The sequence below is a fragment of the Centroberyx affinis genome, unplaced genomic scaffold (assembly GCF_046629955.1).
Source record: "Centroberyx affinis isolate AG114_WGS23_722 - 3 ecotype Tasmania unplaced genomic scaffold, CSIRO-AGI_Caff_v1 ptg005145l_1, whole genome shotgun sequence".
Lineage (NCBI taxonomy): Eukaryota > Metazoa > Chordata > Actinopteri > Beryciformes > Berycidae > Centroberyx > Centroberyx affinis.
This window is the reverse complement of record NW_027282554.1, coordinates 186,421-213,683: the sequence shown is the minus strand read 5'-3', so window position 1 is coordinate 213,683 and position 27,263 is coordinate 186,421. Positions and strand designations below refer to the sequence as shown.

General features: G+C 41.3%; 2 protein-coding genes across 2 annotated transcripts; one reads left to right on the top strand and one right to left on the bottom strand.

Annotated features, from left to right (window-relative positions):
* Positions 1-158: 158 nt before the first annotated feature.
* On the top strand, positions 159-11,376 carry orc1 (origin recognition complex, subunit 1). Its single transcript, XM_071546159.1, has 18 exons — positions 159-268; positions 447-574; positions 848-1,020; positions 1,253-1,700; positions 2,125-2,368; positions 2,947-3,072; positions 3,667-3,732; positions 4,064-4,171; positions 4,401-4,647; positions 5,469-5,575; positions 6,088-6,189; positions 6,461-6,632; positions 7,298-7,405; positions 8,573-8,722; positions 9,155-9,274; positions 9,410-9,579; positions 9,759-9,846; positions 9,957-11,376. The coding sequence occupies exons 1-18, from the start codon at positions 171-173 to the stop codon at positions 10,149-10,151; spliced, it is 2,850 nt and encodes a 949-aa protein (XP_071402260.1). The 5' UTR covers positions 159-170; the 3' UTR covers positions 10,152-11,376.
* A 6,725-nt stretch (positions 11,377-18,101) lies between these two features.
* Positions 18,102-22,302, bottom strand: LOC139666824 (ly6/PLAUR domain-containing protein 3-like). The gene is made up of 5 exons (XM_071546156.1): positions 22,158-22,302; positions 21,241-21,354; positions 20,929-21,096; positions 19,489-19,605; positions 18,102-19,009 (listed from the first exon to the last, which is right to left on the bottom strand). The coding sequence occupies exons 1-5, from the start codon at positions 22,204-22,206 to the stop codon at positions 18,627-18,629; spliced, it is 831 nt and encodes a 276-aa protein (XP_071402257.1). The 5' UTR covers positions 22,207-22,302; the 3' UTR covers positions 18,102-18,626.
* Between the last annotated feature and the right edge of the window lie 4,961 nt (positions 22,303-27,263).

The window sequence follows — 27,263 nt, the reverse complement described above, 5'->3', positions numbered from 1 at the left end:
CTGGTGTGTGTTGTTTCAAGACTTTTTGCTGCAAATCGTCGTCTTAAATCCAGCTTGTGAAAGAAAGCAGGCAAGTGATTAAGCTACACTATTATCTCTAGGACACAATCTGTCTTTTACCTCTGCATTTATCACCGTTTTATCTCAGCTAGCGTAGCAGGTAGTCAATTATGGTAAGATACTTTACAAGACTGAGAGTGCGACGAGTCTACAAGTGGGTTGGCAAACCAATAAGTATCGATAGGAAATTGAAGACCTATGAATATGGGTGAGTACCGACTTCTAAGTTCATTTTCTACGAGTGCATTTTTCTGAAAGCTATTCCTGTGCCTTGATTATTTCAGTTTCCTTGAGAAATCCCTGCTTTTCATGTACAGTATATCAAAATTAGACTTGACTGATTGATTTCAACGTGGCTTTTCATTCTCTTTTTTATCATGTGCTAGCTCCTTGAGAATCAGTGTAGAGGGTCTCCCAAGGACCACTGAGATATCCAAAGGCCAACACATTCTCATAGAGGGAGAGGATGAAGACAACCCCTATGTGGCGAAGGTCATCAAGCTCTTCGGTGATGGTGAGTCACAGACAGTGGGAAGGAATGCATGTTATAAATCAATAGATGTTTTGTGACCTCTAAAAAGCATGAATTTCTGAAAAAATGGCATCCCTAGGGTAAAATGAAACAACCCAATTCCACTCATCACAAACTGTGTGAGCAGGTTAATTGTCATTTCCCTAATGTTTCTCTAAAATATATAATTAATTAGAGTAATGCATGCCATAATTTATGCTAACAAGGTGGATGGGATCCCCTTCCACTCATCCCTTGTCTCGGACTGTGTTTCAGAAAGCGGGGGGCAGAAGAAGGCTCTGGTTCAGTGGTTTGTGCGTGTGTCAGAAGTGCCACCGAACAAGATCGCATTGCTGGGCAGGGAGCCACACCCACAGGAAGTCTTCTACTATCAGGGCCGTGCCTGTGACGACGAGGTGGATGCCGTGTCCATCATCAGCACTGTGCAGGTAAAGGAGGGAGGGATGGTCACTTGGAATAAGACTTGAATAGACTATAAATGAAGTTTGGCTGAATTTTTCAGTTTTTTTTTGTTTGTTTTTTTACATTCAACTCAGTTATTTTGACATAGACTCCAGTTATCTTTCTTTCAACCCTCTATTTCTTTTGGAGGCAGAAGTGTATTGGGTTTCTTCTTATTCTTGATCACTCCATTCTAAGTGCATCTCCTTTTGCCCAAAGGTCAAGTATGTCCCGGGACCGGCTCCCTTCCCCGAGTCTGACAGCAAGGACACTCTGTACGTGAAGGTGTCCTGGGACACCAAGGCCTTCAAGGTTGTAGACCCGGCCGTGATAGAGGGCGCCGCTCAACCCGCTTCCCCTCCTCCTCCTCCTCGTCCCAAACCGTCCCTCCCTCCCTCGCCCCCCTGCTCCCCCCCCGCGGCGGCTCCGGCGTCCCGAGGCCCCTCTCGACGTGCTCTGCCCACCCCAGATCCCTCAGTCATGCGCAGAGCCTCTACTGCGGCCCACAGCAGGGCCACCGTGAGCGCGGGCAAGATGGGCACCTCCGAGGCAGAGTCCATACACTCGGCCTCCAAGCTGTCCGCCTCCAAATGCCTGAGCGCCAAGCGGAGGGCCGGCATCACCAGGACACCGGGCGTACGCAAGAAGCTGGAACTCAGCAGTGAGTGTCTCAAAAACAGGATGCCGTTCAGAACGTTTATTTTTTTCAGTGTCGGTTGTTTGCGTGTTAATAATGACACAGGTAAATATTTAAGAAGTAATTGCCATGCGCAAATACAAGCCCCGACTATGTTTTTATCCAGCTGTTGGGTTAATTGTAAGCAAATGTTTGAAATTTTGCACAAAATAAAACGTAAGTTAGGTGCATTTCCATCAGCTGGGTTGAAGAGAATTTCCTGAAAGTAGAATATCGCTGTGTCAGAAAACACATCCACGAGTCATGATTGATTTGACAAATGTGTTCTGTTTACTGCATAATGTCTTTACTGACAAAGAACTTTCCACCTCAAGCAAGCGTAAATATAATTTTGTTATATTTAGCACTTTTTATCAAAATTTTACATTGCATGTTATTCTCCTCCTCCTGTCAGGTCCAGGGAAGAAGACGATGACCCGGGAGGATATTCTCAGCCAGCTGCTGGATGAAGAGGTGGAGTCTGAGGTGATACTGGCCCAGAGACTGTCGTCCTCCCCTCCTCAGGCCCTGCCCCTGTCCCGCAGCCTGGCCCCCATGAAGATGGCCCACAGGACTGCCGCTGCTCAAGATGCGTTCCTGCTGAAACCCTCTAGCGTCAGCTTGAACAGACTGTCCCCCACCAAACATGACTCCACCAGGTAAAGGTGGACACATACACATGCACACACAGTGTCCAAATAGTGCTAAGTAAATTGTGCTTAACAATGAGTACTAGATAGATACTTAATTGCCACTTGCTTGGCTCTGTAGGCAAACTGGTGGGGGTCTAATTGTGGGCTGACAATGTGCAGGATAAATTTGTTTTAAATTTTTGACTTAGTTGAAGTTAGGATAGTTGAAAGTGGAGAGAGACAGGAAAGCCTGGGAGAGAGGGGGGGTGACATGTGCCAAAGGTCCTGGGCCGGATGCAGCTGTACTACATGCACAATTATATAGCAATACATAAACATGACAATTTCAACATAACATTCAGACCCACCTCATTGGCGGCGAAAGGCTGATTTAGAGCATTGCATTATTATTATTTTTCCATGATTGATTAATTTTACTAGTACTACTTATGCTGTTACAAAGAATATTGTCATCAACCAAATTAAGGGCAGGACTCATGCGTAGTGTGATTCCTTGCAATATGCATTCTGACTATCTGTAGCTACACTGGCTACACTGTGTCGTCCTTCTGGTGTAAAGTTGGACACATTGGCTGCTCTTCTAGGGAGCTGCTGGATATGAGTCCTCTGGAGGATGAGGTACTGGAGGCAGAGTTGCCAATCGGTTCGGCTAAGACCCCGAGGAGAAGAAAAGCCACCCCTCGAAGAGAGTCTGCCACCAGAGGGCAGAAGTGAGTGGGCCACTCAAGGCCCGGTGGCTGGAACTTTACATACAAATCAAGGAGTGGACAACACTTTCAGTGGGAGGCAACACAGGAGCAGTGAGATTTGAATGATCGGGCCATGTCATGCCCTCCTAACTTCTTGGCTCCTGTGATGTCCCGTGACAATGTCCACTCCTGTATTTTCCTCCTAGGCTGCCACTGGTTTGACGGTATTGGGACATGTGGTGGGGTGTGATGCAAAAACGGGGAAAAAAGATCTTCCGCACAATTCACACCAGTGTGGTTTTTTTTGTGGTGATGAGTCAGTCCAAATCCTGTCTTTCTGTTTTTTTGGAGGAGTTGGTCTGAGAAAGTCGCAGCAGTGTGAATGTTAGAGCATGTTGTGGTAGCTGGTGTCACAAAACTGTAAGTTAACTGCACATACAGTTGGGCATTATTGATGGCACTTTAAATAGGGCAGATTTTTTTTTTTTTTTTTTTTTTTTTAGAAAAATAAAATATAAAATGCTGACTACATGTGTTACTGCACCTTTACCTGATATTTTTTTCCTTATTTCTAATCCCTATCAAATATGTCTCATCATGTCTGCCTTCAAATAGAGCAACCACTCCTTCCCGAAGGACAGACTCGTTGAAAGCCATCAGGGAACCTGCCCTGGCAGTGCTGTAAGTACCTGTGTAATGCACTGATGAGGTTATTCTTATACTGTATTTAAACTCTGATGAGCAAGAACACCTGACACTTGAACTTGGAGTGCTCCAAGCACCTCAGTAATTCACTGGTAGTTTTCACTGGCAAGAAATCTTAAGACCATTCAGTTCAAAGCCACATTAGGTTGGAAGTTGATTATTTCCTTTTTATAAATACTATTTTATTTTTATTTTTTAATACTTTGACTACTCCATTGATTATGATAAAATATTTTTCTATCTGCACCATGACTCGGTTCAGCGGATGCACTTCCCGGCCCACACTGTTTCTGTCTGGTGTTTACAGGCCAGAGGTGGACAATGAGAACTCTCCCATGCTGCCAGCCGCCATGACACCAAGGAGCTCCAAGAGGAAGTCTGCCCAACTGGTGGCGTCACGCATCAGGAAGCAGCTGTAAGTGCTGTCAGGGATTCATAACTCACTGACTGTAAATTCTGCAGGGGTCAGAAAACCTCTGACCGCTGCTTCTGTCTTACAGTTTAATTTTAGGCTTAAAAAAGGGAATAATGTATCCAGCTTTTAGACTAGGCACCAACAATACACATCCCAAATGGTGAAAATGGGAACGTAAACAGAATTCAGTTTCCTTCATAGCGCTGAGTCTCACTGTATTTTGTGTTAGGAATCTGTTGGATAACCAGCAGGACTCCGACTCCGATGGAGAGGATGGGGATGACTTTATCCCTGCTAAGAAGGAGCTGCAGAGTAGCAGTGAGGATGACGAGGAGGAGGAAGAGGAAAAGATGGATAGCGACGAGGAAGTGGTTGTGAAGAGGAGCAGACGGGGTGCCGCGGCGCCTCGCACTCCTCGCTCCACACAGAAAAGCCGCTCCTCGACCAGGACCCCGCGCAAAACTCCCAGCAAGAAGGTAGAGTGGATGCCAGATCCCTGCCTGGATCCAGTTCTGAAAGGCTTGTTTCTAAGAATCTTATAGGTTCCAGTGGTCATTTCATTCCTCTCTGAATCTTTCCTCATTTCTCATAAAGAGGCAACATGTTTTGGGGTTCTTCTTGCATTAAGTATTGTCAGTCGTACATACGTTTTACGGCTGTCTGACTGTCTGTCATTCCAGAGACTTAATTTGAATTAGAGACCTTAAAGTGATGTTGAACTTTGCTAGTACTTTTGGTTGTGTAGCTTCCTGGCCATGATATAACCCCAGAATTGGTGATTGTCTGTTATTCTGGGGCTCCAGTAGAGGAAATTGGAGAATTGCGTTTTTTTTCTCTCTGCATTCATTGCTATTGTATGTGAAACATCTCAAAATCACACTTCTAGCACATAAGCGAACACGAACAAAGCAGATTCTGACAATATGGTCTGATAATAATCGCTTCTTTATGTTATTAAACTTTTCAGTTTGAACAAGTGTAACACTGGCGTACGTTTCCTCCAACCGGATTTCGGTGTTACACTTGTTTAAAATGAAAGGTTTAATAACATAAAGAAAGCGATTCACTTAACCACACATGAGTGACAGTACTAGTGTCTTTTATATATATTGTCAGAATCTGCTTTGTTCGCATTCATTTATGCGCTAAAAGTGTGTTTTTGAGACCTTCGGCAAGACCCCATGTCAATCTGTGGACACATTTTGTTTATGGGAACAGATATGAAATGACATCAGAGCAAGAGGCTGCCATATTTTCTTGTCACCTTGTCCAGTCTGACTGTTGCCTGTATTGACAGGCTGTGCCCAGCACACCGCGGACCCCTCGTCATGCCACGCCCAGTATCCCCAGCCGGTCCCTGCCAGCCAGACAGCCTGCGAACGTTCTAGAGGAGGCCAGGACAAGGTGAGGCGGAGAATTTGGATCAGAACGAATGGTCACCAGTCCTAGATCCTGCTCTAAAGGGGCTTGATGAATGTGGGCCAGTTCACTTAATGTCGACTTAAATTGATTTAGCTGTACGTATAAGTTTATAGACTAAAACTGGGAACTGATTGCAGAAGAAAAAGTACTGCTATGACTCATCATTTTCTCTTTCATGAAAACACACTATTAGAAACACTTATTTGCATTTTCGGTATTCAATATTCATATCGCCCGTGTTGCAGATTAGTGTCCTTATTCAGTGGTGATTGCACAACAACAGTATATGGCAATGAAAATAAGATAATCGGATAGCAATTTGAACAGCATGACAATCGATTATTCAGCCAGTCATTAAACACAGCATTTATTGGATTGGTAGGTGGGGTGGAATCTATGGGTGGAATAGAAACAACATAATTGGATATAGAGTCCATGAAACATGTTATATGTATTCTGTGTGTGTGTGTGTGTGTGTGCGTGTTTTCCACAAGGTTGCATGTGTCCTCAGTGCCAGAATCTCTGCCCTGTCGAGAGCAGGAGTTTCAGGACATCTACAACTTTGTGGAGAGCAAGATCATGGATGGCACCGGAGGGTAAGAGGAGCATCTGGCCGTTTTCATCCCATGAGGACTCGCTGGGTCGAAAACATCAACTGTGTTTTAAGATTTCGAGAGGAATAAGAATTGAGGCGGCTTAGAATTAAAGAATTTAGTCTGTCTGAGCACTTTTCCCAACATTTGAGAGTCTAGTTTTAGATAGATAAGTAGATATATTGAATAGCAGCAGCTCCGGAGAAAGAATTCAGAATTTCTGACATCATTGGCTTGTCCTCTTATTTATCGGTGCTTCACTGACTTGTTTCAGGTGTATGTACATCTCTGGTGTCCCGGGCACAGGCAAGACGGCTACGGTGCACGAGGTGATGCGCTGTCTGCAGCATGCGTCGGACATGGACGAGATCCCTCCCTTTCACTTCATTGAGATCAACGGCATGAAGATGACAGACCCTCACCAGGCCTACGTGCAGATTCTGCAGGTGAGGACAGAGTAAAGGCGCACACCCCAGCACAGGTGTTTACTGCGCTAGTTCTGCAGGCGTACACTACCAGTCAAAGGTTTGGACACACCTGATTGAATGTACTATGTTTTTCATTATCTGAAAGCCATTTTGATCTAAAGGCTTCTGCTTAAATGCTTGAAATTTGTTTCTGAGACAAATATAAATAGTGAAGTTGATGCCTATGTATGAAGTTCATTCCATAACCTTTGCCTTTCCATCAAGACAAAGGGCGGCTACTTTAAAGAATCTAAAATATAAGATAATTTAGATTTTTTGGTCACTGCATAATTACATTTGTGTTATTTCATAGTTTTGATGTCTTTACTATTATTCTAAAATGTGAAAAATAGTAAAAATAAAGAAAAATGTACGTGTCCAAACTTTAGACTGATACAGTATAGCTCCAAAATAAAAATAAAAAATAAAAAAACAAATGTTACAGTAAGAGAGAAAGGATTGTGTATTTTTTTCTTTTAATATCCAGTATAGTCCTATGAGTGCATGGCTTTGTGAGTATAGCCTCAAAGTAAGTGCTATAGGACAGCCAAAATCTTACTTACTGCTTCTTTAATTAAATATGTGGGTAAATTTTGACTCTGTTGAATGACACCTCTATGCCTGACCTCGTCTCCTCTCTGCAGAAACTGACCGGTCAGAAGGCCACAGCCGACCACGCAGCAGCTCTGCTGGAGAAGAGGTTCAGCAACCCGGCGCCCAGGAAGGAGACCACCGTGCTGCTGGTGGACGAAGTAAGAACACGGCTTGGCCGACAGTCTGCAGGCTTTCCTTCCAACCAAACACTACAGCGGCTGATTTCATGAACTGGCTGCTCCCTCACTCTGGTGGAAGGTGTGCTAATCGGTGAACTCTGCAAGCGTTTGGTTGGAATGAAAACCTGCTTGGCCTTCTGTGGCGTATGATGATATATCCACTGGGCTTTTACTTCGCATGAGAACAAAAAAAAGAACACTCTTGTCTATTGCCGTTTTACTTTTAGACATTTGTTTTGCTCTATTCATAGTATTTTCTTACATCATTCCACCGCCATCTTGGTAGGAAAATAAAAGGTGATTGTAATCAAATGGCAGCCACAGCCAATGAGCTGTCTATATGGTAAAGCACCATATTGGTAGGAAATGCATGTGACATCATGGGAATACTATGAATATACTGCAGCACTGGGTTCAATCTGCTTTCACCTTATTCAGCTCAAAATGTAATTGAAATTGCAATTCACTCATTAGCAAGAGAGGAGTTCTCAACAACTTTATTGGTAAATCGGTTCACTTGAGAATTGATATCAGTGCTGCTGTGTTAGAGCATCGTAACTCTGATCCGAGGTAGTCGAGTGGTTAAGTTCGTCACCTCTGCAGCTACATGTGTGTCCCTGCTGGAGCTTTCTTTTCTGCGTCTCCCCCACTCTTTCTCCTTCTCTACTTTCCAAATGTCTAAAATAGAAACAAGAGAAAGAGTTATACATTACCATCTTCACACACCATGAAACTGATGCCTCTACATAAAGCTTGCACATCCAGGCTCAACAGCACTAGAGGGCCCTAAAGCTTACCGTCACAGTCAGTTCAAGCGTGTGCAGTTCAACAGTGGCTTCATGAAAATCTTGCCGACAACACCCTACATGTGAAAAAAATACTGGGTGACTGAACTGCCCTCTCCTAAAAAAAAAAGTAAATAAAAAATGGATGTGCTGATTGTATTGATTTGATTTGAAACTTGATGTGTTCCTGAAGTGAATTTCATGATCTTATAGGCCATGAAGCACATCCAAGGCTTGCTGTATAAATTTGAAAAATACTGGGGAAAATCAACAGTTTTCAACATTTTTTTTCTCAGCCGTTGCAAAGTTGTCTTTTCGTCTTAACAGCAGTGGTATGTTTCACATATTTCAATGACTGCAGCTGGACCTGTTGTGGACCAAGAAACAGAACGTGATGTACAACCTGTTTGACTGGCCGACACGGCGCCACGCCCGCTTGGTGGTGCTGACGATCGCCAATACCATGGACCTGCCGGAGAGGATCATGATCAACAGAGTGGCTAGCAGACTGGTGAGAGCGCTAAGCCTGTCCTGACACAGTGCCAGGGCACATGCTGGATTTTCTCTGCGATGTTTTGTCAGTAAAAGGTCGTATTAGCAGTTTTCATAAACAGTGTAGTAACGCAATTTCAGTTTACACTCCTGCTCTCACACCACTGCTTGCAGTTGTGCATGCTTTACTATTATTCTAAAATTATAAAATAACAAAAATAAAGAAAAATGTGGTGTGTCCAAACTTTTGAGTGGTAGTGTATTTATATTTTACATTAATCTAGCACTGTGTTATTATTGCCACTGCTTCAGCGGTTTGATGAGACTGTGTACTGATCAGGGACCATGCCTCTCTACATGGCCTTTAATGATGGAAACAAAAATGTTATGTAATTCTAATTGTTTGGTGTCTGGGGTGTGTGTGTGCGCGTGTGTGTCGGTGTGTGTCCAGGGCTTGACAAGGATGTCGTTCCAGCCGTACAGCTTTAAGCAGCTGCAGCAGATTATCATGTCCAGGCTGAACAAGGTCAAGGCCTTTGAGGAGGATGCTCTTCAGTTGGTCTCCAGAAAGGTAGCGAGGAGCGGCAGCCATCACCTCACCTGACTTATTTTAGTTATTAAGCACAGCGTCCAGTCCCAGTCGAGTCCAGTCACTTGGAGTTAACAGTGGGTTCAGAATGATTTCAGTGTTCCTCTCCCCTCACAGGTGGCCGCTTTGTCGGGTGACGCTCGCCGCTGTTTGGACATCTGTCGCCGAGCAACCGAGATCTGCGAGCACTCTGCCTCCAGCCGTCCCGCCACAGGATTGGTGGGAATGAGTCACGTGATGGAGGCGCTTAACGAGATGTTTTCCTCTGCCTACATCACTGCCATCAAGTGAGATTCTGTCATGGTCGTTGAGTCATTTAGCTGTCAATTAGCAGTCGATGATTAACTGGGTGTTTTTTTTTTGTTTTTTTTGTTTTTTTTCTTCATTGAGATGTTTTAGAAATGTGGCTAAAGTGTCCAGTTGTAACTGGCATGAGATAATCATGACTAATGCTGTATGTTTTGAGGTGTGCATCGGTTCAGGAACAGCTCTTCCTGAGGGCGGTCATTGCCGAGTTTCGACGGCTGGGATTGGAGGAGGCCACCTTCCAACAGGTAAAGCATGTACAAACCGGCGGAGAAAACACATTTAAAATGGAAAACTCTTCTGAACTTGCCACCTTGATCTTCTCATCATACTTCTTTCTGCTCCTCTCTTTCCTCAGGTGTTTGTGCAGCACCAGGCGCTGTGTCGGGTGGAGGGCCTGCAGCCCATCAGCGTGTCGGAGGGCCTGGCGGTGTGCCAGCGTCTGGGAGCCTGCCGTCTGCTTCTGCTGGAGCCCAGCCGCCTGGGAGTGCAACAGCGCGTCCGCCTCAACGTCAGCCAGGACGACGTCCTCTTTGCCCTCAAGGCCGACTGAAGTAGGCTGGCTGCTCCGAGAACATTTTTGCATTAACATTGGGTCAGGGGTTATCTTAAAACTTTTCCTTTTACCACATGAGAAAGGTAATGGACTGATGGAGGGGGGGTGGGGCTGGATTGGCCCACAGCCGTCTATAGTTCATCAAGGGGGCAGAAATGTTATGGCCATGTCGGCTCAAATTACCTGGTCAAACTAAGAGATTCCTTCCGTAAAAATGTCACTGTGAGATGCCTGTCCTTCTAAAAGACGAGAGGATCATAGCTGGATATTTTGAAGGCACTGTAATACATTTTAGCACAGGTTCCGAAACTTTTTTTTTTCCCTCTTTCTTTTTTTTGTTAGCCTAGGCTTCAAATAATATTTTTAGACAACTGCAGACTGAGGGCGGTGGCTGGGGTTGGATTGCAGTTGGCAATTTCCTCTCTTTCACTCCTATTGAAGATTCCCGTATCTGGTTTTCTCCAGTTATCTTTGGTATTGTCCTCGCCTGTCCTAACATGCCTGTTGACAGCTTATGTTTCAATGAGTTTCAATGAGAAAGGATTTATTTAGAGTCTCGTGTTTGCAATACTTCAACAAAGATGCTAAGGAAATGTTTAGAAAAGCTTGACCCTCCAGCTACTTATAAGGAAAACTGGTCTCAGATCAATTCTCTGCTTATAAGATATTTTAATGTATATGGGCCCACAGCTGGGTGTTCCAAAGGCTGCACCTTAGCTCAACTTGAATTATGATCTATCCTGAAATGGTCGTGATATGAACTGAAACGATCGGGTTAAGAATTGTTATTTATTCATGTAGTACCTATGAAAAGTTCTGCCGATCCAAGTTCTCATCAAAATCTATCTACCGTATATGAAACACGGTTGAGTTTTCAAACCTTAAATGACTCCTTTTGTTATGTATTTCTACTTTAGAGTTTCACAAGAATTACATTATTTCAGTTATTTTGTGACACTGGACATTTCAGCAACATCAGAGGGAAATTTTTGGAGCACTTGACAGCAAAACTAATTTTAAGGAAAAGTTACACCATTTGAGCATTTTATCAAATGTTTGTGTTTAACTTAATAGAAGTTTCACACTTATTTTTTTTCACAAACCCGGTTGTTCAAGTCTCATTTTAAATCTGTTTTTGTGATGGGAGAGTTTTATGATGTCCCCATTTCATTTGTTTTATTTGAAATGTGATGTTTCTGCTGTTTCTGGTCTCATTTTTAATGTTGCTGTAGTGTATCTTATTTTTATGTTTCAATATTGAATATGCAATAAAATTCGATCTTAAATATAACTGCAAGCAGTGATGATAGTGTTACAAGCTCAACACGTCAATTTGACTGAAGATGACTTCTTGAAGAAATAAAGAAACAATTATCTCATAGTTGGAACTTAAAAAGTTGAAAGAAGATTCTGCTGTACGTAATGCTTAGGTATACAGTGAAATACAGTGGAGGTCTATGAGAGACCTGGTTATTATCGCTGCCATTTGGCATTACTCTCACCGACTTGGACGCAACTTGTTAAGAACGTTCCAAATAGGATTACTAAGGAGCCTAGCAAGATTTGTAGCAATCGTCCAATCACAAGCCAAGTTATAAGCAAAAATATTATAGGCTGCGCCCACCGGAAGTAATTTGGACCAAATTTTGGATTATGATTTGTACTTGTCCACTGAGTATGTGTAGCAAATTTCATGACATTTGGTACATGCAGTTGTGAGAAATAAATCTTTCAACATTTTGGCGCCCCCTAATGGACAATTTTAAAGTGGTTTTGCACACATAGTTTCTGAACTCTATTCAACATAAGTGTGAAATTTGGTGAAGATTGGACACACAGTCAGTAAGTTAGGCCATTTTTCTACTTAGCTACATTCCGGGTCAAGAATTTGTTGGCTAATTGTAGCCATGTCGTTAAACCAATCAGGAAAAAAATGGATCCTTTGTGTATCTCGGTATGATAGTGCTGTGTACACATTTTGGAGGCAGAAAGTCAAAAATTTAAGAAGAGGAAGTGAAAAAACCCTTTTTAATGAAAATCAAAATGGCGGAAAATCCTATATGGCGGAAATTGACCCCACTATGTGCACCTGACTTGGCCTGACCCAAGGAATCTAAGAAGATTTTTTTTTTCTAAGTCAAACAGTTTAGAAGTTATACTGTAGGTCAAAAGGGCAAGTGTCTTGTCATAGAGCCACCAGCTGGCCGATTCATGTAAATTTTGTAGTGGCTGACAATACAAATGTATCTGCCAAGTTTGGTTACTGTGGATCTTACGGTTTCCGAGCCCCAGATACTTTTAGCGGAGAAAAATAATAATAAAAATAATAAAATTTCACGACTTGATAAATATGACTTCCCCTTCTCCCTCTTTATCTAGCAGTGCCACAGTGAAGGTGGAAGTGATCAAATGACTTAATTGTCTGAAACACTGAACAATGTTTGGTGAAGCAGACAACAGACAGAAGTGACAGAATACAGCCCAAAATAAAATGGCAGAGAGAAATAATTCAAAACAGCTATGACTTCATTTGTTGGTCTTTCTGATGCGTTTGGAGTGGGACCCAAACCCCCTGGCAAGAATGGAGTGCTTTTCAGTTGTTGGGATAGAGCAGCAAGCAGTGGCTGTAGAAACGTTAAAACATTAAACAGGGTGTGGTAAGTTTTGAGTCAACTTAGGTTTATGCTATAGAGATCTACGCTCACCGGCCACTTCATTAGGTACACCTGTTCAACTGCTTGTTAATACAAATATCTAATCAGCCAATCACGTGGCAGCAACTCAATGCATTTAGACATGTAGACATGGTCAAGACAATCTGCTGAAGTTCAAACCAAGCATCAGAATAGGGAAGAAAGGTGATTTAAGTGACTTTGAACGTGGCATGGTTGTTGGTGCCAGACAGGCTGGTTTGAGTATTTCAGAAACTGCTGATCTACTGGGATTTTCACGCACAACCATCTCTAGGGTTTACAGAGAATGGTCCGAAAAAGAGAAAATATCCAGTGAGCGGCAGTTCTCTGGGCGAAAACGCCTTGTTGATGGCAGAGGTCAGAGGAGAATGGCCAGATTGGTTGGAGCTGACAAAAAGGCTTCAGTAACTCAGATAACCTCTTTACAACTGTGGTGAGCAGAACAGCATCTCAGAATGCAACACGTCAAACCTTGAGGCGGATGTCACTTTGGTAGCCGGTTGACACTGAGCTGAAAGTTGATACCTACCCAGTAGTAGTAAGGTGTACCTAATGAAGTGGCCGGTGAGTGTATTTCATCAACCAACATCAGAGAATGCAATTCGAATTATGCCCCAATTCAGAAGCCAGTTAGATTAATTCAAATTTAGTCATTTGTGCATATGTGTATTTATGTTTTGATGTACTGTATATTTTTACACACATTGCAATTTTGCTTTGGAAAATTGCTTATATAAATACATACATACATACATACATACATACATACATAAACAAATATACAGATGAATTGATTAACAAAATCAGTCATATATAATATGTAATGTATAATAGTCGAGGGGTGGGGTGGTACATGGATGGCTGTAATCCTCTCTGTCCTTGCATGATGAGTGTGGTAATTGAAGCAAAGGAACCAGACTGACTTTAATGGATCTATTAAACCAGTGTATGTTGGCTGAAATACAGCTGTTCTGTAATTCAATTCTGTTGGTATGGATGAACCCTGCCAACAAAAAAAACATACTTATTGCCCCTTTAAAGGTCTTCTTTGCTCATTTTCTCCTTGAGCTAATCCAAATAATAGAAAATGCAACAAACACAGGTGCTGTCTATCAATAAAACAGTGAGTGGCATGTCCAGGCCATTTTGACTGGGGTGGCTAAGGTGGGGCACAGACTCAGGCAAGGGTGGCACTGAGCGTGGCATTTAGGAAGGATGTAAGCAGGTCCAATTGCTGTGTTGGTGTTGAAAGGAAGTGTTCTAATCACTTTTTGGATTCAACGCTAGGAAGAGGATTAGGGCCACGTGAAAATTTTTAGTTCTGAGATTAAAGTCTCATCTCTACTCATTAGAAATAATTAAACTTAATATGATCAGACTTCATGGTGTAGATCACATGCTTGATTTTTGCCTATTGTGATGTTTTTATGTAGTTTGTGTTTATGTGGAACATAGTTTTATGTGAAACTTTCAGCTTTTGCCGTCATATTGACCAGGACTCGCTGGAGGAAGAGATATCATATCTCAATGGGACCTTCCTGGCTAAATAAAGGAGGAATAAAATTACAGCTCAAGATGTTTAACTGTGTTTAAGTGTGTTCAGTGCTATGGGAGATAAAATGCCTGTGTCGATGAATCACTGAGGAGAGATGCCCATAGAATTCAGCTCTTACTGATACAAAGAGATGCCGTTTGATTTGGCTCTTTGAGTCCTGATACTCTGGAGCGCCCAGGCTGCCAATTCTCTCTCTCTCTCTCTCTTTTGTATGTATAGCCATGTGAACAGACTACATTGACATCAAATTTTTTAAAGATTTTATTAATGCCTGTTAAGGCTCAGCGAGGTCTGACTGCAAGCTACAACTCAGACTTTTTGGCCTCTTATGAGCTGAGGCAGCGATCCTCAGCTCATCCTCGCCTTTAGAGTTTAGGCTGAAGACTAAAGATGACCTGGTCTGGTTGGTGTATACCTTATACAGAGATATATATAGAGACGACGTCTACGACCGGATTGTTTCACAAGTTTTTTAGGTCCAGACGACATTTCGGCTAATCTCTATAAACAGATATCTGCATATGAGACGTCGTCTCTCAACTCCAACTCCATTCTCACGTCTCAAGTTGCTAATCGGACTGTAAACAATGACCGGCGGACAGAAGAGGAAGTCTTGGCCCGGATGTCCGCTGGCTACACCGGAAACCCCGAAGTATTGGCCATCGCCCCCAGAGTCTAATCGTCGTCAGACCGATAGATGATGGGTTCCGAGATTGACTGCAGTGTGATGGCCCCCATCATCTCTGAGGTAAGGAAAAAAAAAACCTGATAAAAAAGATGTGTAGTTTATGATTGAAATGTCACATATAAACCATAACTGTTTTTTTTTTCTGACGTCTGCTAAAATTCACTATATTCATTATACTATCAAATATGTCTGCTCTAAACTTAGAGCATCAGTTTTACAATTAAGTGTGATAATTAAATACTCTGTCTTTTGTCTTTTCAGACTCTAGAGATTTGCAGTGCGGCGGCTGCAGGGGGTAGGGTGAGTTGTTGATCATTTTGATAATAGGAGAACTTTTTTTTAACTCCATTTTCTTTGAGACTCGCATAAAAACATCTCTCAATACTCAGTGCTTTTTTCTCCACAGATGCAAACAAAAACAAGAAGAAGAAGAAGAAGGGAGTGCATGCCTTCTTCCGTCGTATCTGGAAGATGATAAAACCAGCTGGCCGCTCTCTCTAAAATAACAATCTCCATAGCAATAAAGAATCATAGCATTTGAAAGTATGGCCATTTTGTTATTATTTTTATTGGATGTATTATTCATACATTAGGGTTCTCAGTATCTCCACTGTAAAGAGCAGTCTGTTTTCTGTGACCACTGATTTTATGCTAACGAGCAGCTGATCTGATGTAAGTAGACAGTCTGGCGTGATCTTGGTCAGACACGAAGGGAGTCTGTGTGTCAATGGAGAATTTTAGTGGCACATGATGGTCTAAATGCTGTTTCACAGGCTTTATCCCCCTAAAATTTGGGGGGAAACACTTCATTGGAATTTTTTGGCATGAAACGGTCAGATTTAAAGCTATTGTATATCAGCACAAAATATCAGAAATTTCTGGCCATCACCTTTGCTCTCCATCTGAGCGATCCAAAGGTGGATGCTGAGGATGAGAAAAAGAGAGGAACAGCACTGGTTGTGCAAAATCAAACCACTGTACCACAGCATAGGGAAGCCTGCGTGAGCAATTTTCAGCCGTCACAGAACATTTTGGTAGATGAGAGAATGATTGCGTCAAAGGCAAGAATTGGACTCAAACAATATATGAAGAACAAACCTACAAAATGGGGATATAAACTGTTTGTCCTGGCAGACTCCCTGTGCGGTTACACGTGGAACTTTTTCATGTATGAAGGAAAGTCCCCTGCCGAGCAGGGCAAGGGTCTTAGCTATGAGTCAGTCATGGTCCTTCTTGAGGAAAAGCTGTTGGGCATGGGCTACAAGCTGTTTGTGGACAACTCCTACACAAGCCCCACACTTTTTAGGGACATCCTCCGAAAGAAAATATGGGCTTGTGGGTCTATCCGACCAAACAGGCTTGGCTTCCCAAAAACACTGTCCAAAGGAAGGTGAAGGGAAATGATGGACAGTGGTCACATGCGGATATCCCTGTTCCAGCAGTGAAGGATTACAATAAGTGGATCTGTCAGATGCCCTGATTGGATACTACAATGTCATCCATAAGACAAAGAACTGGTAGAACAGGACTTTTATCTACCACTTTGTTCACATTGCAGTAGTGAATGCTTACATCATGCACAGGGAATTAAAAACACAAAAAGATCTTACCGAGAAAGCATTCCCGGAGACACTTATCTTCTTCTTATCTCTCCAAGATCGGATCAGATCAGATCCCTCTGCCACTTCCTCCTGCTCCTCCTGGTGCTGCTCACAAGCCAGTCTACATTGCAGGTGACAGGACTGCCACCAGAAAACTCCACTGAAGTGTGTGTCCTGTGATACACCATTATGCCTTTTGCCGAAGCGTGATTGCTTCAATGCCTGTCATGATCTGAATAACCTGTGAATAACCTGTGAGGCAATGACCCCTGCTTGCTTCAAAGCACTGCTGTGCAACAATTGTAAATAGTTTTATGTAAATAGTTCTGGATGTGTGAATGTGAAAAATATGTTCTCACTGTACTTTTATACATATACTGTATATTTTTACTTGGTGTAATACTTTTGTATTATATTTTACAACTTAAGTATTATTCAATTATTGCAAAATACTATGTTCTCGCTTTTTACTTTTACATATATATATTTTTGCTTGGTGCAATACGTTCAGCAGTCCATTTCATTTGTGCACTAGTGTGCTCTCAATACTGTGTTTTTTTTTCCTAGATACAGCCCTTCAAAAAATGTCAAAAAAGAGTAAAAAAATGTTTGACTCTTTTCTTCTATTGTTTTAGTATGTTTTTCAGTCACATAAAAATCATTTGGATAACATTAGATATTGGTAAGCCCAATTGGCCTTTTGGAGAGGTTTTGGGTAACTAAGAGGTGATCAAAAATGTATTTCTAAAATATTTTTTTATGAGTAATTTGTGTGGTATTGTTGAAATACTTTTAATAAGTAAAATAGTCTTATTTACCTCTAAAGACCCATAATGTCATTTGGTTACCAAGTGTCCATTTGGAGTCTCCAAATGGCCATTTGGAAATCTGCCCCATCTTACCCTATAAAAAACATTGCCAAATACTCATTTTTGTTGTTTTTCCATCTACTTTGAAGCTTCTAGGCTGAAATAGCACAGCCACAGGTAACTACACTCAAAAAAATATATATATTTTAGGTGAGAATGAAATTTCAATTTCCACTGTGTTTGAGTAATTCTGACACTTGGAGAAGAAACTCCCAATGCCTACCTATCAGGAATGACCAAGCTTTTGCCTGTAGTCACAGGGGTTCAAGAACAGTAACCATTTTATTTTGGGCATGTCATTTTCAGCCTTCAGAAATAGTATGGCTTTGAATCAATGACACCAGTTTGAGAGTTTATGAATGATGTCCCCAGGTGATGGATGGCCACGCACTTCAAATCATACTATTAACCTTGTTGATAAGGGTCTGTCTCATACACATTTCATATCCTGTAGGTGTACACATAGTAGCACTATACGGTGTGAAGAAACTTCAGTAGGAAAAGAGTATCCAATTTTACAAATGAGAGTTTGAATCCAAACGGTTTTTCAAAGCATTCTATTTATTGGTGTACTGAACATTTTACACTTTAAGATAAAGCTTCAATGCAACATTTATGTGTCTAAAATATTCACCAAAGAACGTTTATCCTGTAAACAATATGCTGAATAGTGGAAGGACATATCGTATCAGTGTAAAAAGAGATAGGCACATAAAGCAAAGCTAGACCTGTACAGTGTATTAAAAGCAACTCTTTGCTAGGCTGTGTTTTGCTGGGACAATTACATCACAGTAACAAAACAAAAGGCAGAATTTAACTAAAAAAGATGAACAACCTCTATTAATTCTACTTAAAGAGATCACAAATTATTATCTATCATCAGGCTTGTGCATTTTGATCAATGAACTAAAGTGAACGCAGAGAGAGAGAGAGACTGAGGGAGAGGGAGGGAGAGAGAGAGGCTGTAGGGGTGTGTGTGTGTCTGTGTGTGTGTGTGTGTGTGTGTGTGTGTCTGTGTGTGTCTGTGTGTGTGCATGCCCACGCTCATAGTCTCACACCTCCGCCACTACTGAATGAGTGTGAAGGTGATGAGCCTCAGCAGCAGAGGAAACATCCCCAGTCTGATGCGCCAGGCGCCACTAGCAGTCGTCGGTGTTTGGGTGGTTGTTGTTGTCGGTGTTTGGGTGGTTGTTGTTGTCGGTGTTTGGGTGGTTGTTGTTGTCGGCGTTGGCATGGTAGCTGTGGATGGGGGGGAGGTTGCTGTGGGTGAATCCCTGTTGCAGAGGTTTCCCTCGCAACAGGTGAGTCCAGCCAGTGACAGTGTGTTCAGGACAGCGGGGAACAAGGGCAGGGCCTGGAGCGAGGGCAGCAGTGTGGAGGAGTTACACAGGAAAGCAGAGGTGCAGCCCCGGGTCAGAGTGGTGACGGGCAGAGGCGACTGAAGAGTGACTGTCAGTGAGAAAAACACAAACAGCCTTGAATGCTGTTGGCGGCATCATGTCACCATGCAACTATATGTTAGAATAATAATATGACTTAAAGAATTGACAAAATCCACCCGTGGATACTCTTGCACTGTTTTATATCATCAATCTGTGATGTTCAGTGCATTCTAGGAGTTATGTTGCGATGAAGTGCTGTTTTTCTGCTTTTAAACTCCGTTGTAGCTGTGCTGGAAATATCTCAGTGTGACCTCATGTCATCTATATTTGGCCACAGGAATAAGAAAAATACACCAACAAACAACAAAATGGACAGCAATGGAATGCAATGTCCATCACAAATAGTTGTTTTTAAAAGTGTTAAGTAATATAAAATTAAACTCTCCACATAAAAAGCAGGCACCTTCCCTAACATTGATCTCAAAAAATATGACTTGAATCCTAAAGTGCCATTGAAGTGGTCTTGCACATGACCTTTGAACTCACCGGTGCCATTGAAACATCGATCCTCATCTCCTTCACAGTTGACAGTACTGCTACACACACTGTCTCCTACACCACTGCAGGAGGCACACTGTAGTCCATTGGGCTGACCACTGGCAACTAAAGAGGAAATCACAGGGATACATTACGATCATCCTCTCATTCTAGCTTCCAACTCTAACTCCACTCCATATGTTGTACAAAATATTCAATGTTTACCACACAAGAGTTCTCAAAGCTCTCTGTGTACATGCATAAAGTATATGTAGGGGACTCTGTTTGTTTAGTGTGCGTGTAAATGTGGGTATGTGTCTGTAAGTGGGTGTGTGTCTATCAATCTAAATGAGTTTCAACCAACATGTAAAACAGCATTCCAGCACCAGTTTATCACTGTGGAGGTAAATACTCAAAGTTCCTTCTATGATATGATATCGAATCACCTTTGACAGTGATAATGAGATAAGATGATGTGAGTTTTTTAATTCATCAATGCTTGTTCAATCCCAAATTCTTTTTAGGACATAAATGTATATCCACATGTACTTTATATACACCTAGACTCTAGGAGCATTAGATTTAGAGATAAAAAAAACAACAGTTTTTCAAAATTTTCTTTTGTCTATTGTAAAATTGAAATACAGGTCTTGTATTCTAATGTATTGTAAGTTTTATAATTAATAAATAACATTGAAACTTCAAAATAAAACTTAAAATCCATGTTTAGCTTAAGTCTTCTTACATCAAAAAACTCTTTCTAGAGGGAAAACAAATACTGAAGTGCCTTCAGTACAGATTCTAGAGATATGAGACTCAAAGTACAGGTCTTATGTAGTCTAGTGTATTCCATTATATTTCTAAGTTTACAAAGCCCTTCTCCTCGAATGAAAATGCTTCTCTGTGATGGGATATACTTTTGTTTTTATTAGGAATTAGGCATTTACAGCAAAAATCCACTCTAAAACAGAATTAAATTAAAATCTTTCAGTCAGGCTTTGTGCTCATGAACAAGTCTCTCCTAAAACCAAAAACAAGAATATAGCCGCAAGCGGCCATGAAAGGGGTTCAAGCCTTTTCTGAACGGTCCTGACGTCGCGAAAAAAGCGTCAGCGGTTCCGAGGACATGGTCCAAATATATCCTTTGATATATCTGCCAAGTTTCGCGATCATTGAACAAACGGGTGCGGAGTTACGGCCGTTTTAGTGTTAGGCCACGCCCATTTTTGGCGTTTGCGGCGCCCCCTTTTGGTCGAATCGCACAAAATTCGGTACGCATGTTCGAAATGCCATTCCAGATGAGGCTGAGAAGTTTGGGACCGATTATGCGAATGGGCTTTGATTTATTGGCTGTTACATGGTTATTACACCATAGGCCTCGCCCACTAACCCACGTCAAGTGAATCACAGCTCAGTCAGAATGATGATAGTATTTATGAAATGTCCTACCAGACAGTGTTTGGTTGTTGCAGTTGTCACTGTTACAGCAGCGAGCAGCTGCACGGAGCACTGTGAATCCCAGGTTAATGGATACGTTCTCAGATGTTAGGTTGCCACAGAAGGCAGTGGATACGCAGGATTTCTTCACTCCATTGAAATTGCCCAGATTCAATGATGCTGTTGTGTGAACAAACAAATCAACAAGCAAAGAAATTATACAGGAATAACATTCTCAACCTCACTTAGCATGTTGACACTACTGAACACAACGCACACGCACTACAAGCCAAATATTTGTTGTGAATTAAAAAGGCGACTTACTTGACACTGTTGCTGTGAAACATAATGGGACTGAGGAAGGGCATGACACTAATGATGTATTTGTGCAGTCTGGGTCTGAGAAATCCTCACACACGGAGCACTGCATCGTCTCAGCTTTAGAGGAGAAAAGAGCTGTGATAGATACTAGGATACAGTGTACTCCAGCAAGCCAACAAATATAAACACTCACACTGCCCCTTTAAGTTGACAAAGCAAGTTAGGTGATTTCTCGAATTAAGGAATTAAGTGTACTTTTTGCATCTTTAGATTAAAATAAGTGTTGCCTCAGAATGGCAACCTGATGAAGGCCAGCTTTCAAGCCCTGTTTGGGCTGGTGTGGGCAGGTAAGGCATGGAAGAAGCAGTAAACAGTGTGACAACATGTCATTTCTTTATTCCCACGGTGCAGCCAAGGTCATCCCACGGCCTGAATCATATTCAGGTCAGGCAGGGAGGCAGTCGGTCAGTCCATCAGTCATCAACGCTTCGTGAGATGGCCTCTAGAAGGTGTCTTCGGCTATCAGATGCAGTGTTTCCCATACAGGCTCATTTTTATTGTGTGATGCACCGCCACACAATAAAAAGTTGGCCAATGTATAGAAATGTATGTAAATCGATCTCTAATGCACCTAATGTGCACATCACATCATGTCTGTCATGTGGAGATGCCCAGACCAGTAGACCAGCAGCATTGTACTCAACACGACAGAGCCTCCCATTGTGAAAATAAAGTTAAACTTAATACCTGTGTAGCAATGCTTCAATGCAACGCATTTAACTGAATTGAACACATGCGGTGTGGGCCTGTACAGGATCTGCGCTTATTTTCTTTATGGTTTAACATGACAACTCTTAAGATATGCATACATATATATTTTCCTTAGATCTACTTCACTAACATAACAAAATAAATTTTACCTGTACTGAAGACAACCCAGGTGAGAAAGATGGCCAATATCACCTTCATCTTGGACAGAGAGAAAGAAAGAGGTGGAGTTCAGACGGCCCCAAAGGTGAACAGTGATTTTATACTCCTTGCGCCAGGGCATTATGTGCGTCAATACACACATCATGAAGACAGGAACCACCATTGTCTGTCACCAGGCAATCTACAAATCGAAAAGTAGACATTCCAAAAAGCATGTGACATTAACCTGTATGTGGGTATTTTCTATCTGATGATCAGGGTATTTCAGTACTCATGTTAACATATCTCTTTACTGCTCTCCCACCCATAACTTGCCCATTTTAGAAATGGCTAGCTTGCCCTACTTTTATGTACAATAGTCTTTGAAGAAAAAACACCAGTAGTATAATATAAAATCTATTATCATTATTATTAATCTATCATATCTAAATAAATGTTCAAATGATGTTTTTCCAGTGCCACATCCATGTTGTTTATGTCAGATGAAAAATATGCATAGTCTCCTGTGTGGGATTATATCAATCAATCAATGTTAGTGATTAATCAGATGACTAATCTGTGTGTGTGTGTGTGTGTGTGTGTGTGTATTTGTGTGTGTGTGTGTGTGTGTGTGTGTGGGTATGACTTAAGTCACTTTCAGGGACACACCAGACTTAAGACCAGTTGATTGGGGACGGCTTGTGCAATTGTGGACAAAAGCCGTGTCCCCAAAAAGCTGATTTTTGGGTCAGTGGTTAAGGTTAGGGTAAGGGTTAGGTTTAGGCAAGTAGTGGTTATGGTTAGGGTAAGTCTCCAGGAAATGAATGTAAGTCTATGTAAATACCCCAAAAGTGACATAAGTAAGACTGTGTGTGTGTGTGTCTAGAGGAGAACTTTGAGACAATTTGAGAAAATTAGGGCTGTGGAACAATACATGCAAAAAAGCTACACTGTTCTGTTTGTTGCTTGCTTTGTCCTGTCTACAATTGTAGCCTACCAGGTAGGCTACAATTTCATGTACTACAACACACCAACCTGTGACAACAGGAGAAAAACAGGACAACAGACGTGTGTGGCTTCTCCGTCACAGTAGTAGTCCATAGTCCAGAGTGGAGCCACAGTGCAACACTGCCCTCTACTGTCCATACACTTTAGTGTCTTTTCAATTGGCTTATACGCCATGCAAAATCAAAACAAAATCAATCAATCTAATTAACACAAATGGGATCACACTTTATGTGTATCACATAAGCTTAGGTGGCCTATTTGCTATGGTGTCCCCCAGGAGTCCATTTTAGGTGCTATTCTTTTTTCTGTCACAATATCCATTTTCATCGCTGTGCAGATGATATCCAGCTGTAACGGTCAAGCCAGTTTAGACAGCCTTCAAAAGGGTCTTGCAGACGGTCAAATGACAACAGCTGGCAAGAGAAGGGCCTGATCGAATGTTGGATGCCAGAAAACCTTCTCCAGCGCAGTGACAATAAATAAGATATGCTATTTGGCTCCCAATCTGAAATATCCCAAACTGAGACTCCACAAAACCATTCTCACCAACTTCTACCTGTGCACTCAAAGTATTGCCATGGGTTGCATTACTGTTTTTTTAAACACATGAAAAATAAACTTGAACAATTTAAAACATGCAATTAGATACCTTGGTGTTATTTTTTACCTTGAACTATGTTTTGAAAGTCAGGGAAAGTCAAGTCCAGTCCTGTTTTTATCAGATGAAAATATAGTCAGTCTCTGACCTGGATAAAGTCATCCATGCTATTATTTCATTACATTTGATTACTGCAGCTCCATCAAGGGCACCGATGTTGGATTGAGAACCGATGTGGATAGAATTCTACAACGGTTAGACAAAACAGAAAGCCAAATATAGCAGTTGGAAGATGAGAACAACCACTTTAGTCAAACTGTGGATAAAAGTGCCAAAAAAATGTGTGGAGCTGCATCAAGCCAGTGAGGATGCCACTAATAGAGATAGATGCTAGGGAGGGATTTATCAGAACTGTCAGGTTATAAAATAAACTGGCAAAAATCAGAAATTATTCCCATGTCAAGACAATGTCACCCTTCTGTAAACACACGTCAGTTTAGATGGATACCTGTCGGGATGAAATATTTAGGAATGTTAATGACCTAGTTCTGGCAGGACACTCCAAGTCATGCTATGCTGCGTCAGCTGACTGCTGCCACACCTATCACATCTTACTGTACTGATTTGGCAGTCTATTTAAAGGCCTTTACATTCATTCTCATGAAATCAAATTGAGCAGAGTTACCTGTGTTGAAGAGGGTCCAAATGAGAGCCAGAGTCAGGATCAGCTTCATGGTGATGAGCAAGTGAGCAGATCAGACAGTCCTGGATGATGGCAATAACACCTCCTTATATACTGTAGCTGTTCTGAATAAATGGGAGAGAGATGCATGCTTGAACCCACACGGACTGGGTGTGCTCCCACCATGATAATTTATTCCAAACAGTAGCCTCATGTTTTCATTCTTTATAATGCCCCCACACCCTTTTTTCTTTGCAGATCCAGTATCACGTTAAGTTAATTTTCAACTTTTTTGTCCTTTAAATTTTAATATTCAATTCCTACATTTTGGACAGATGAAAGTTTTAATTGCATTATTTATATTTTTAACAAGAAAAAACATTTTAAGAATGTTTTCGTAAAATCACATGTTGATGCTCACCCTTGAGACCATGAAAAGATCTGGGATAATTTTCAGAAAATCCAAACCAAAAACAACACGTTTTTTTTTTTTTTTTAGATCCAGTATCATCTCTTTGTCCTCTGTGCAAAAATATGTGGCAATGAAAAGTACATTTTCAACTTTTTTGTCTAAATAAAAATTTTAAAAAATTATAAATTCCTACATTTTGGACGGATGAAAGTTAGCATTCTAATTTTCAGTTGCATTATTTATATTTTTAACAAGAAAAAAACATTTTAGAGTGTTTTAAAAATCCTATGTTGATGCTCATCCTTGAGACCATGAAAAAATCTGGAATAATTTTCAGAAAATCAGTCATGTATAATTTTGTTACTTTTGTATCTTCAAAGCTGGGAAAATTAGAATTAATCAAATAAGCATCACAGACTGCAAGCCCCCACTGTCACAGTGTAATTACACTGTACTTATATGAAGGACTATTGCGGTGAAATTTCCCCACAGTTGAGATTACTTGTCTGTGACACTGCGAGAGCTCACAGTCAATCCAAAAACAACACATGGTTTAGGTGAGAGAGGGCAAAAGGCAATGCATCAAGACAAAGTCAATTCTTCTCATGACAATATCGTTGTCGGCTCTACTGATGGTACAAACATCTATGAATGGTACTGATAGAGTTATATTCATATCTTGCAAACCCATGTGTGCTCTGCATGGTTGATGGGTGCACGATGCCACAATAAAATCAGACATGTACAGTATACACAGAAGATGATGTGTGTTAATGATCAGACAAAATCCATTGGACTGGACTGCATCTGGTGCGACAAGTAGAAAGATTAGAGAGACTTCACAAATTCTAAAGAATGGGGAAATCATACCATTTTTACAAATTAGAGAGAAATACAACCTAAAAGACAATGCTTTTTTGCAATATGCTCAGTTGAAATCTATCTTTTCCAAATATACAAATTAATTTATTGGCTGTAACTCAGCAGTAGATACAAAACTGAGGATGCTTGCTTGTAACAGGGGAACTGTTTCAGGCCTGTACAGGCTGCTGACCCACTCCCTCACTGATTGTATTGTACTGACTCAAACCCGGTGGGAACAGAACCTAGGTGTGTCAATACACTGTAGAATGGGACAAACTATGGAGAGATTCAATAACTACATCTAACGCAGTCAGATTCAGAGTCCTACAATTTAAAATTCTGCATAGGGCATATATAACTCCCTCAAGAGTTAAAAAAAATGGACCTAAACTTCTCAGATCAGTGCTGGCATGGTTGTGGAGAAGTTGGTACTCTGTTTCATATGCTGTGGCACTGTCCAGCAGTTAAAACATTCTGGGTAGAGGTTATTGACACACTCTCTGGAATGTTGAATGTAAATGTTATTGTTTGTCCTGTCATATGCCTGCTGGGGGCTAGGGCCACACAATTACAGAGCAAGTGTTTGCAGAAAATTGTTGGACTGGCCTTTCTGGCCGCTAAGAGGGTGATTTTGTTGAACTGGAAGATCCGCAAACCCAGATGTTTCTCAGTGGAGAGCTGGTTGAGTGGATTCCTAGACTTGCTCAGTATGGAAAGAGTTGCTGGGAGGTTAAGGGATCTTGATCATGGTTCCACTGGGCTGTGGGACCAGGTGAGAGGTTCTTTAGCCTGTCAATCCTATCCTTAGCTCTTCAATCTCAAATGTCCAAAAAAAAAAAAAAGAAAGTTTCCAAGCACCTTTTTTATATCTGTAATTTTTGAATTTTGATTCAAATGTGGTATTGTATTGTGGTTAGTCTTTATTGTGGACGGCTGAGTACCCTTTCTGGGATTCTTGTTGTTCTTGGTTGATATTTGGCATTTCCATGGACTGTCTTTGTTGCCATGTCATATCGTATTAGAATAACTGCAATTAATTGCTTAATTCTTACATTATATTGTAATTGTACTGTGGTGTTGACCCCTTTTTTTTTTTTTTTTTTTTCGTTTTGTTTCTCTTTCTTTCTGTCTCCTATGTGCATACGTAGGTGTCTGTATGTCTTCTTTGTCATTTGGTGGTCTGTATGTAATTATTAGAAACTGTGAGTAAAAAAAAAAAAAAGTAGAAAGATTAGGGTGAAAAATAGTCATCAGTGGTCCTTGTTTGAGACAAACCCTACGCCAAAATGAGTACACAATGTTTAGAATTGTAGCCATTCATTTCCAGTTGCAACTAAAGCACAATTGGTAGACATCTTAGTCTTAGTATTGTTTTTTTATATAGCCCTTTATAAGAGTCAAGTCTCAAAGGGCTTTACATACTATCATATACCATACTACATCATATACATACTACATACAGCATATACACATCTTTACTATTTTTACTACACCATATACATACTACAGATCATACTACATCATATACTACATCATCAATCACTCACTGTAAG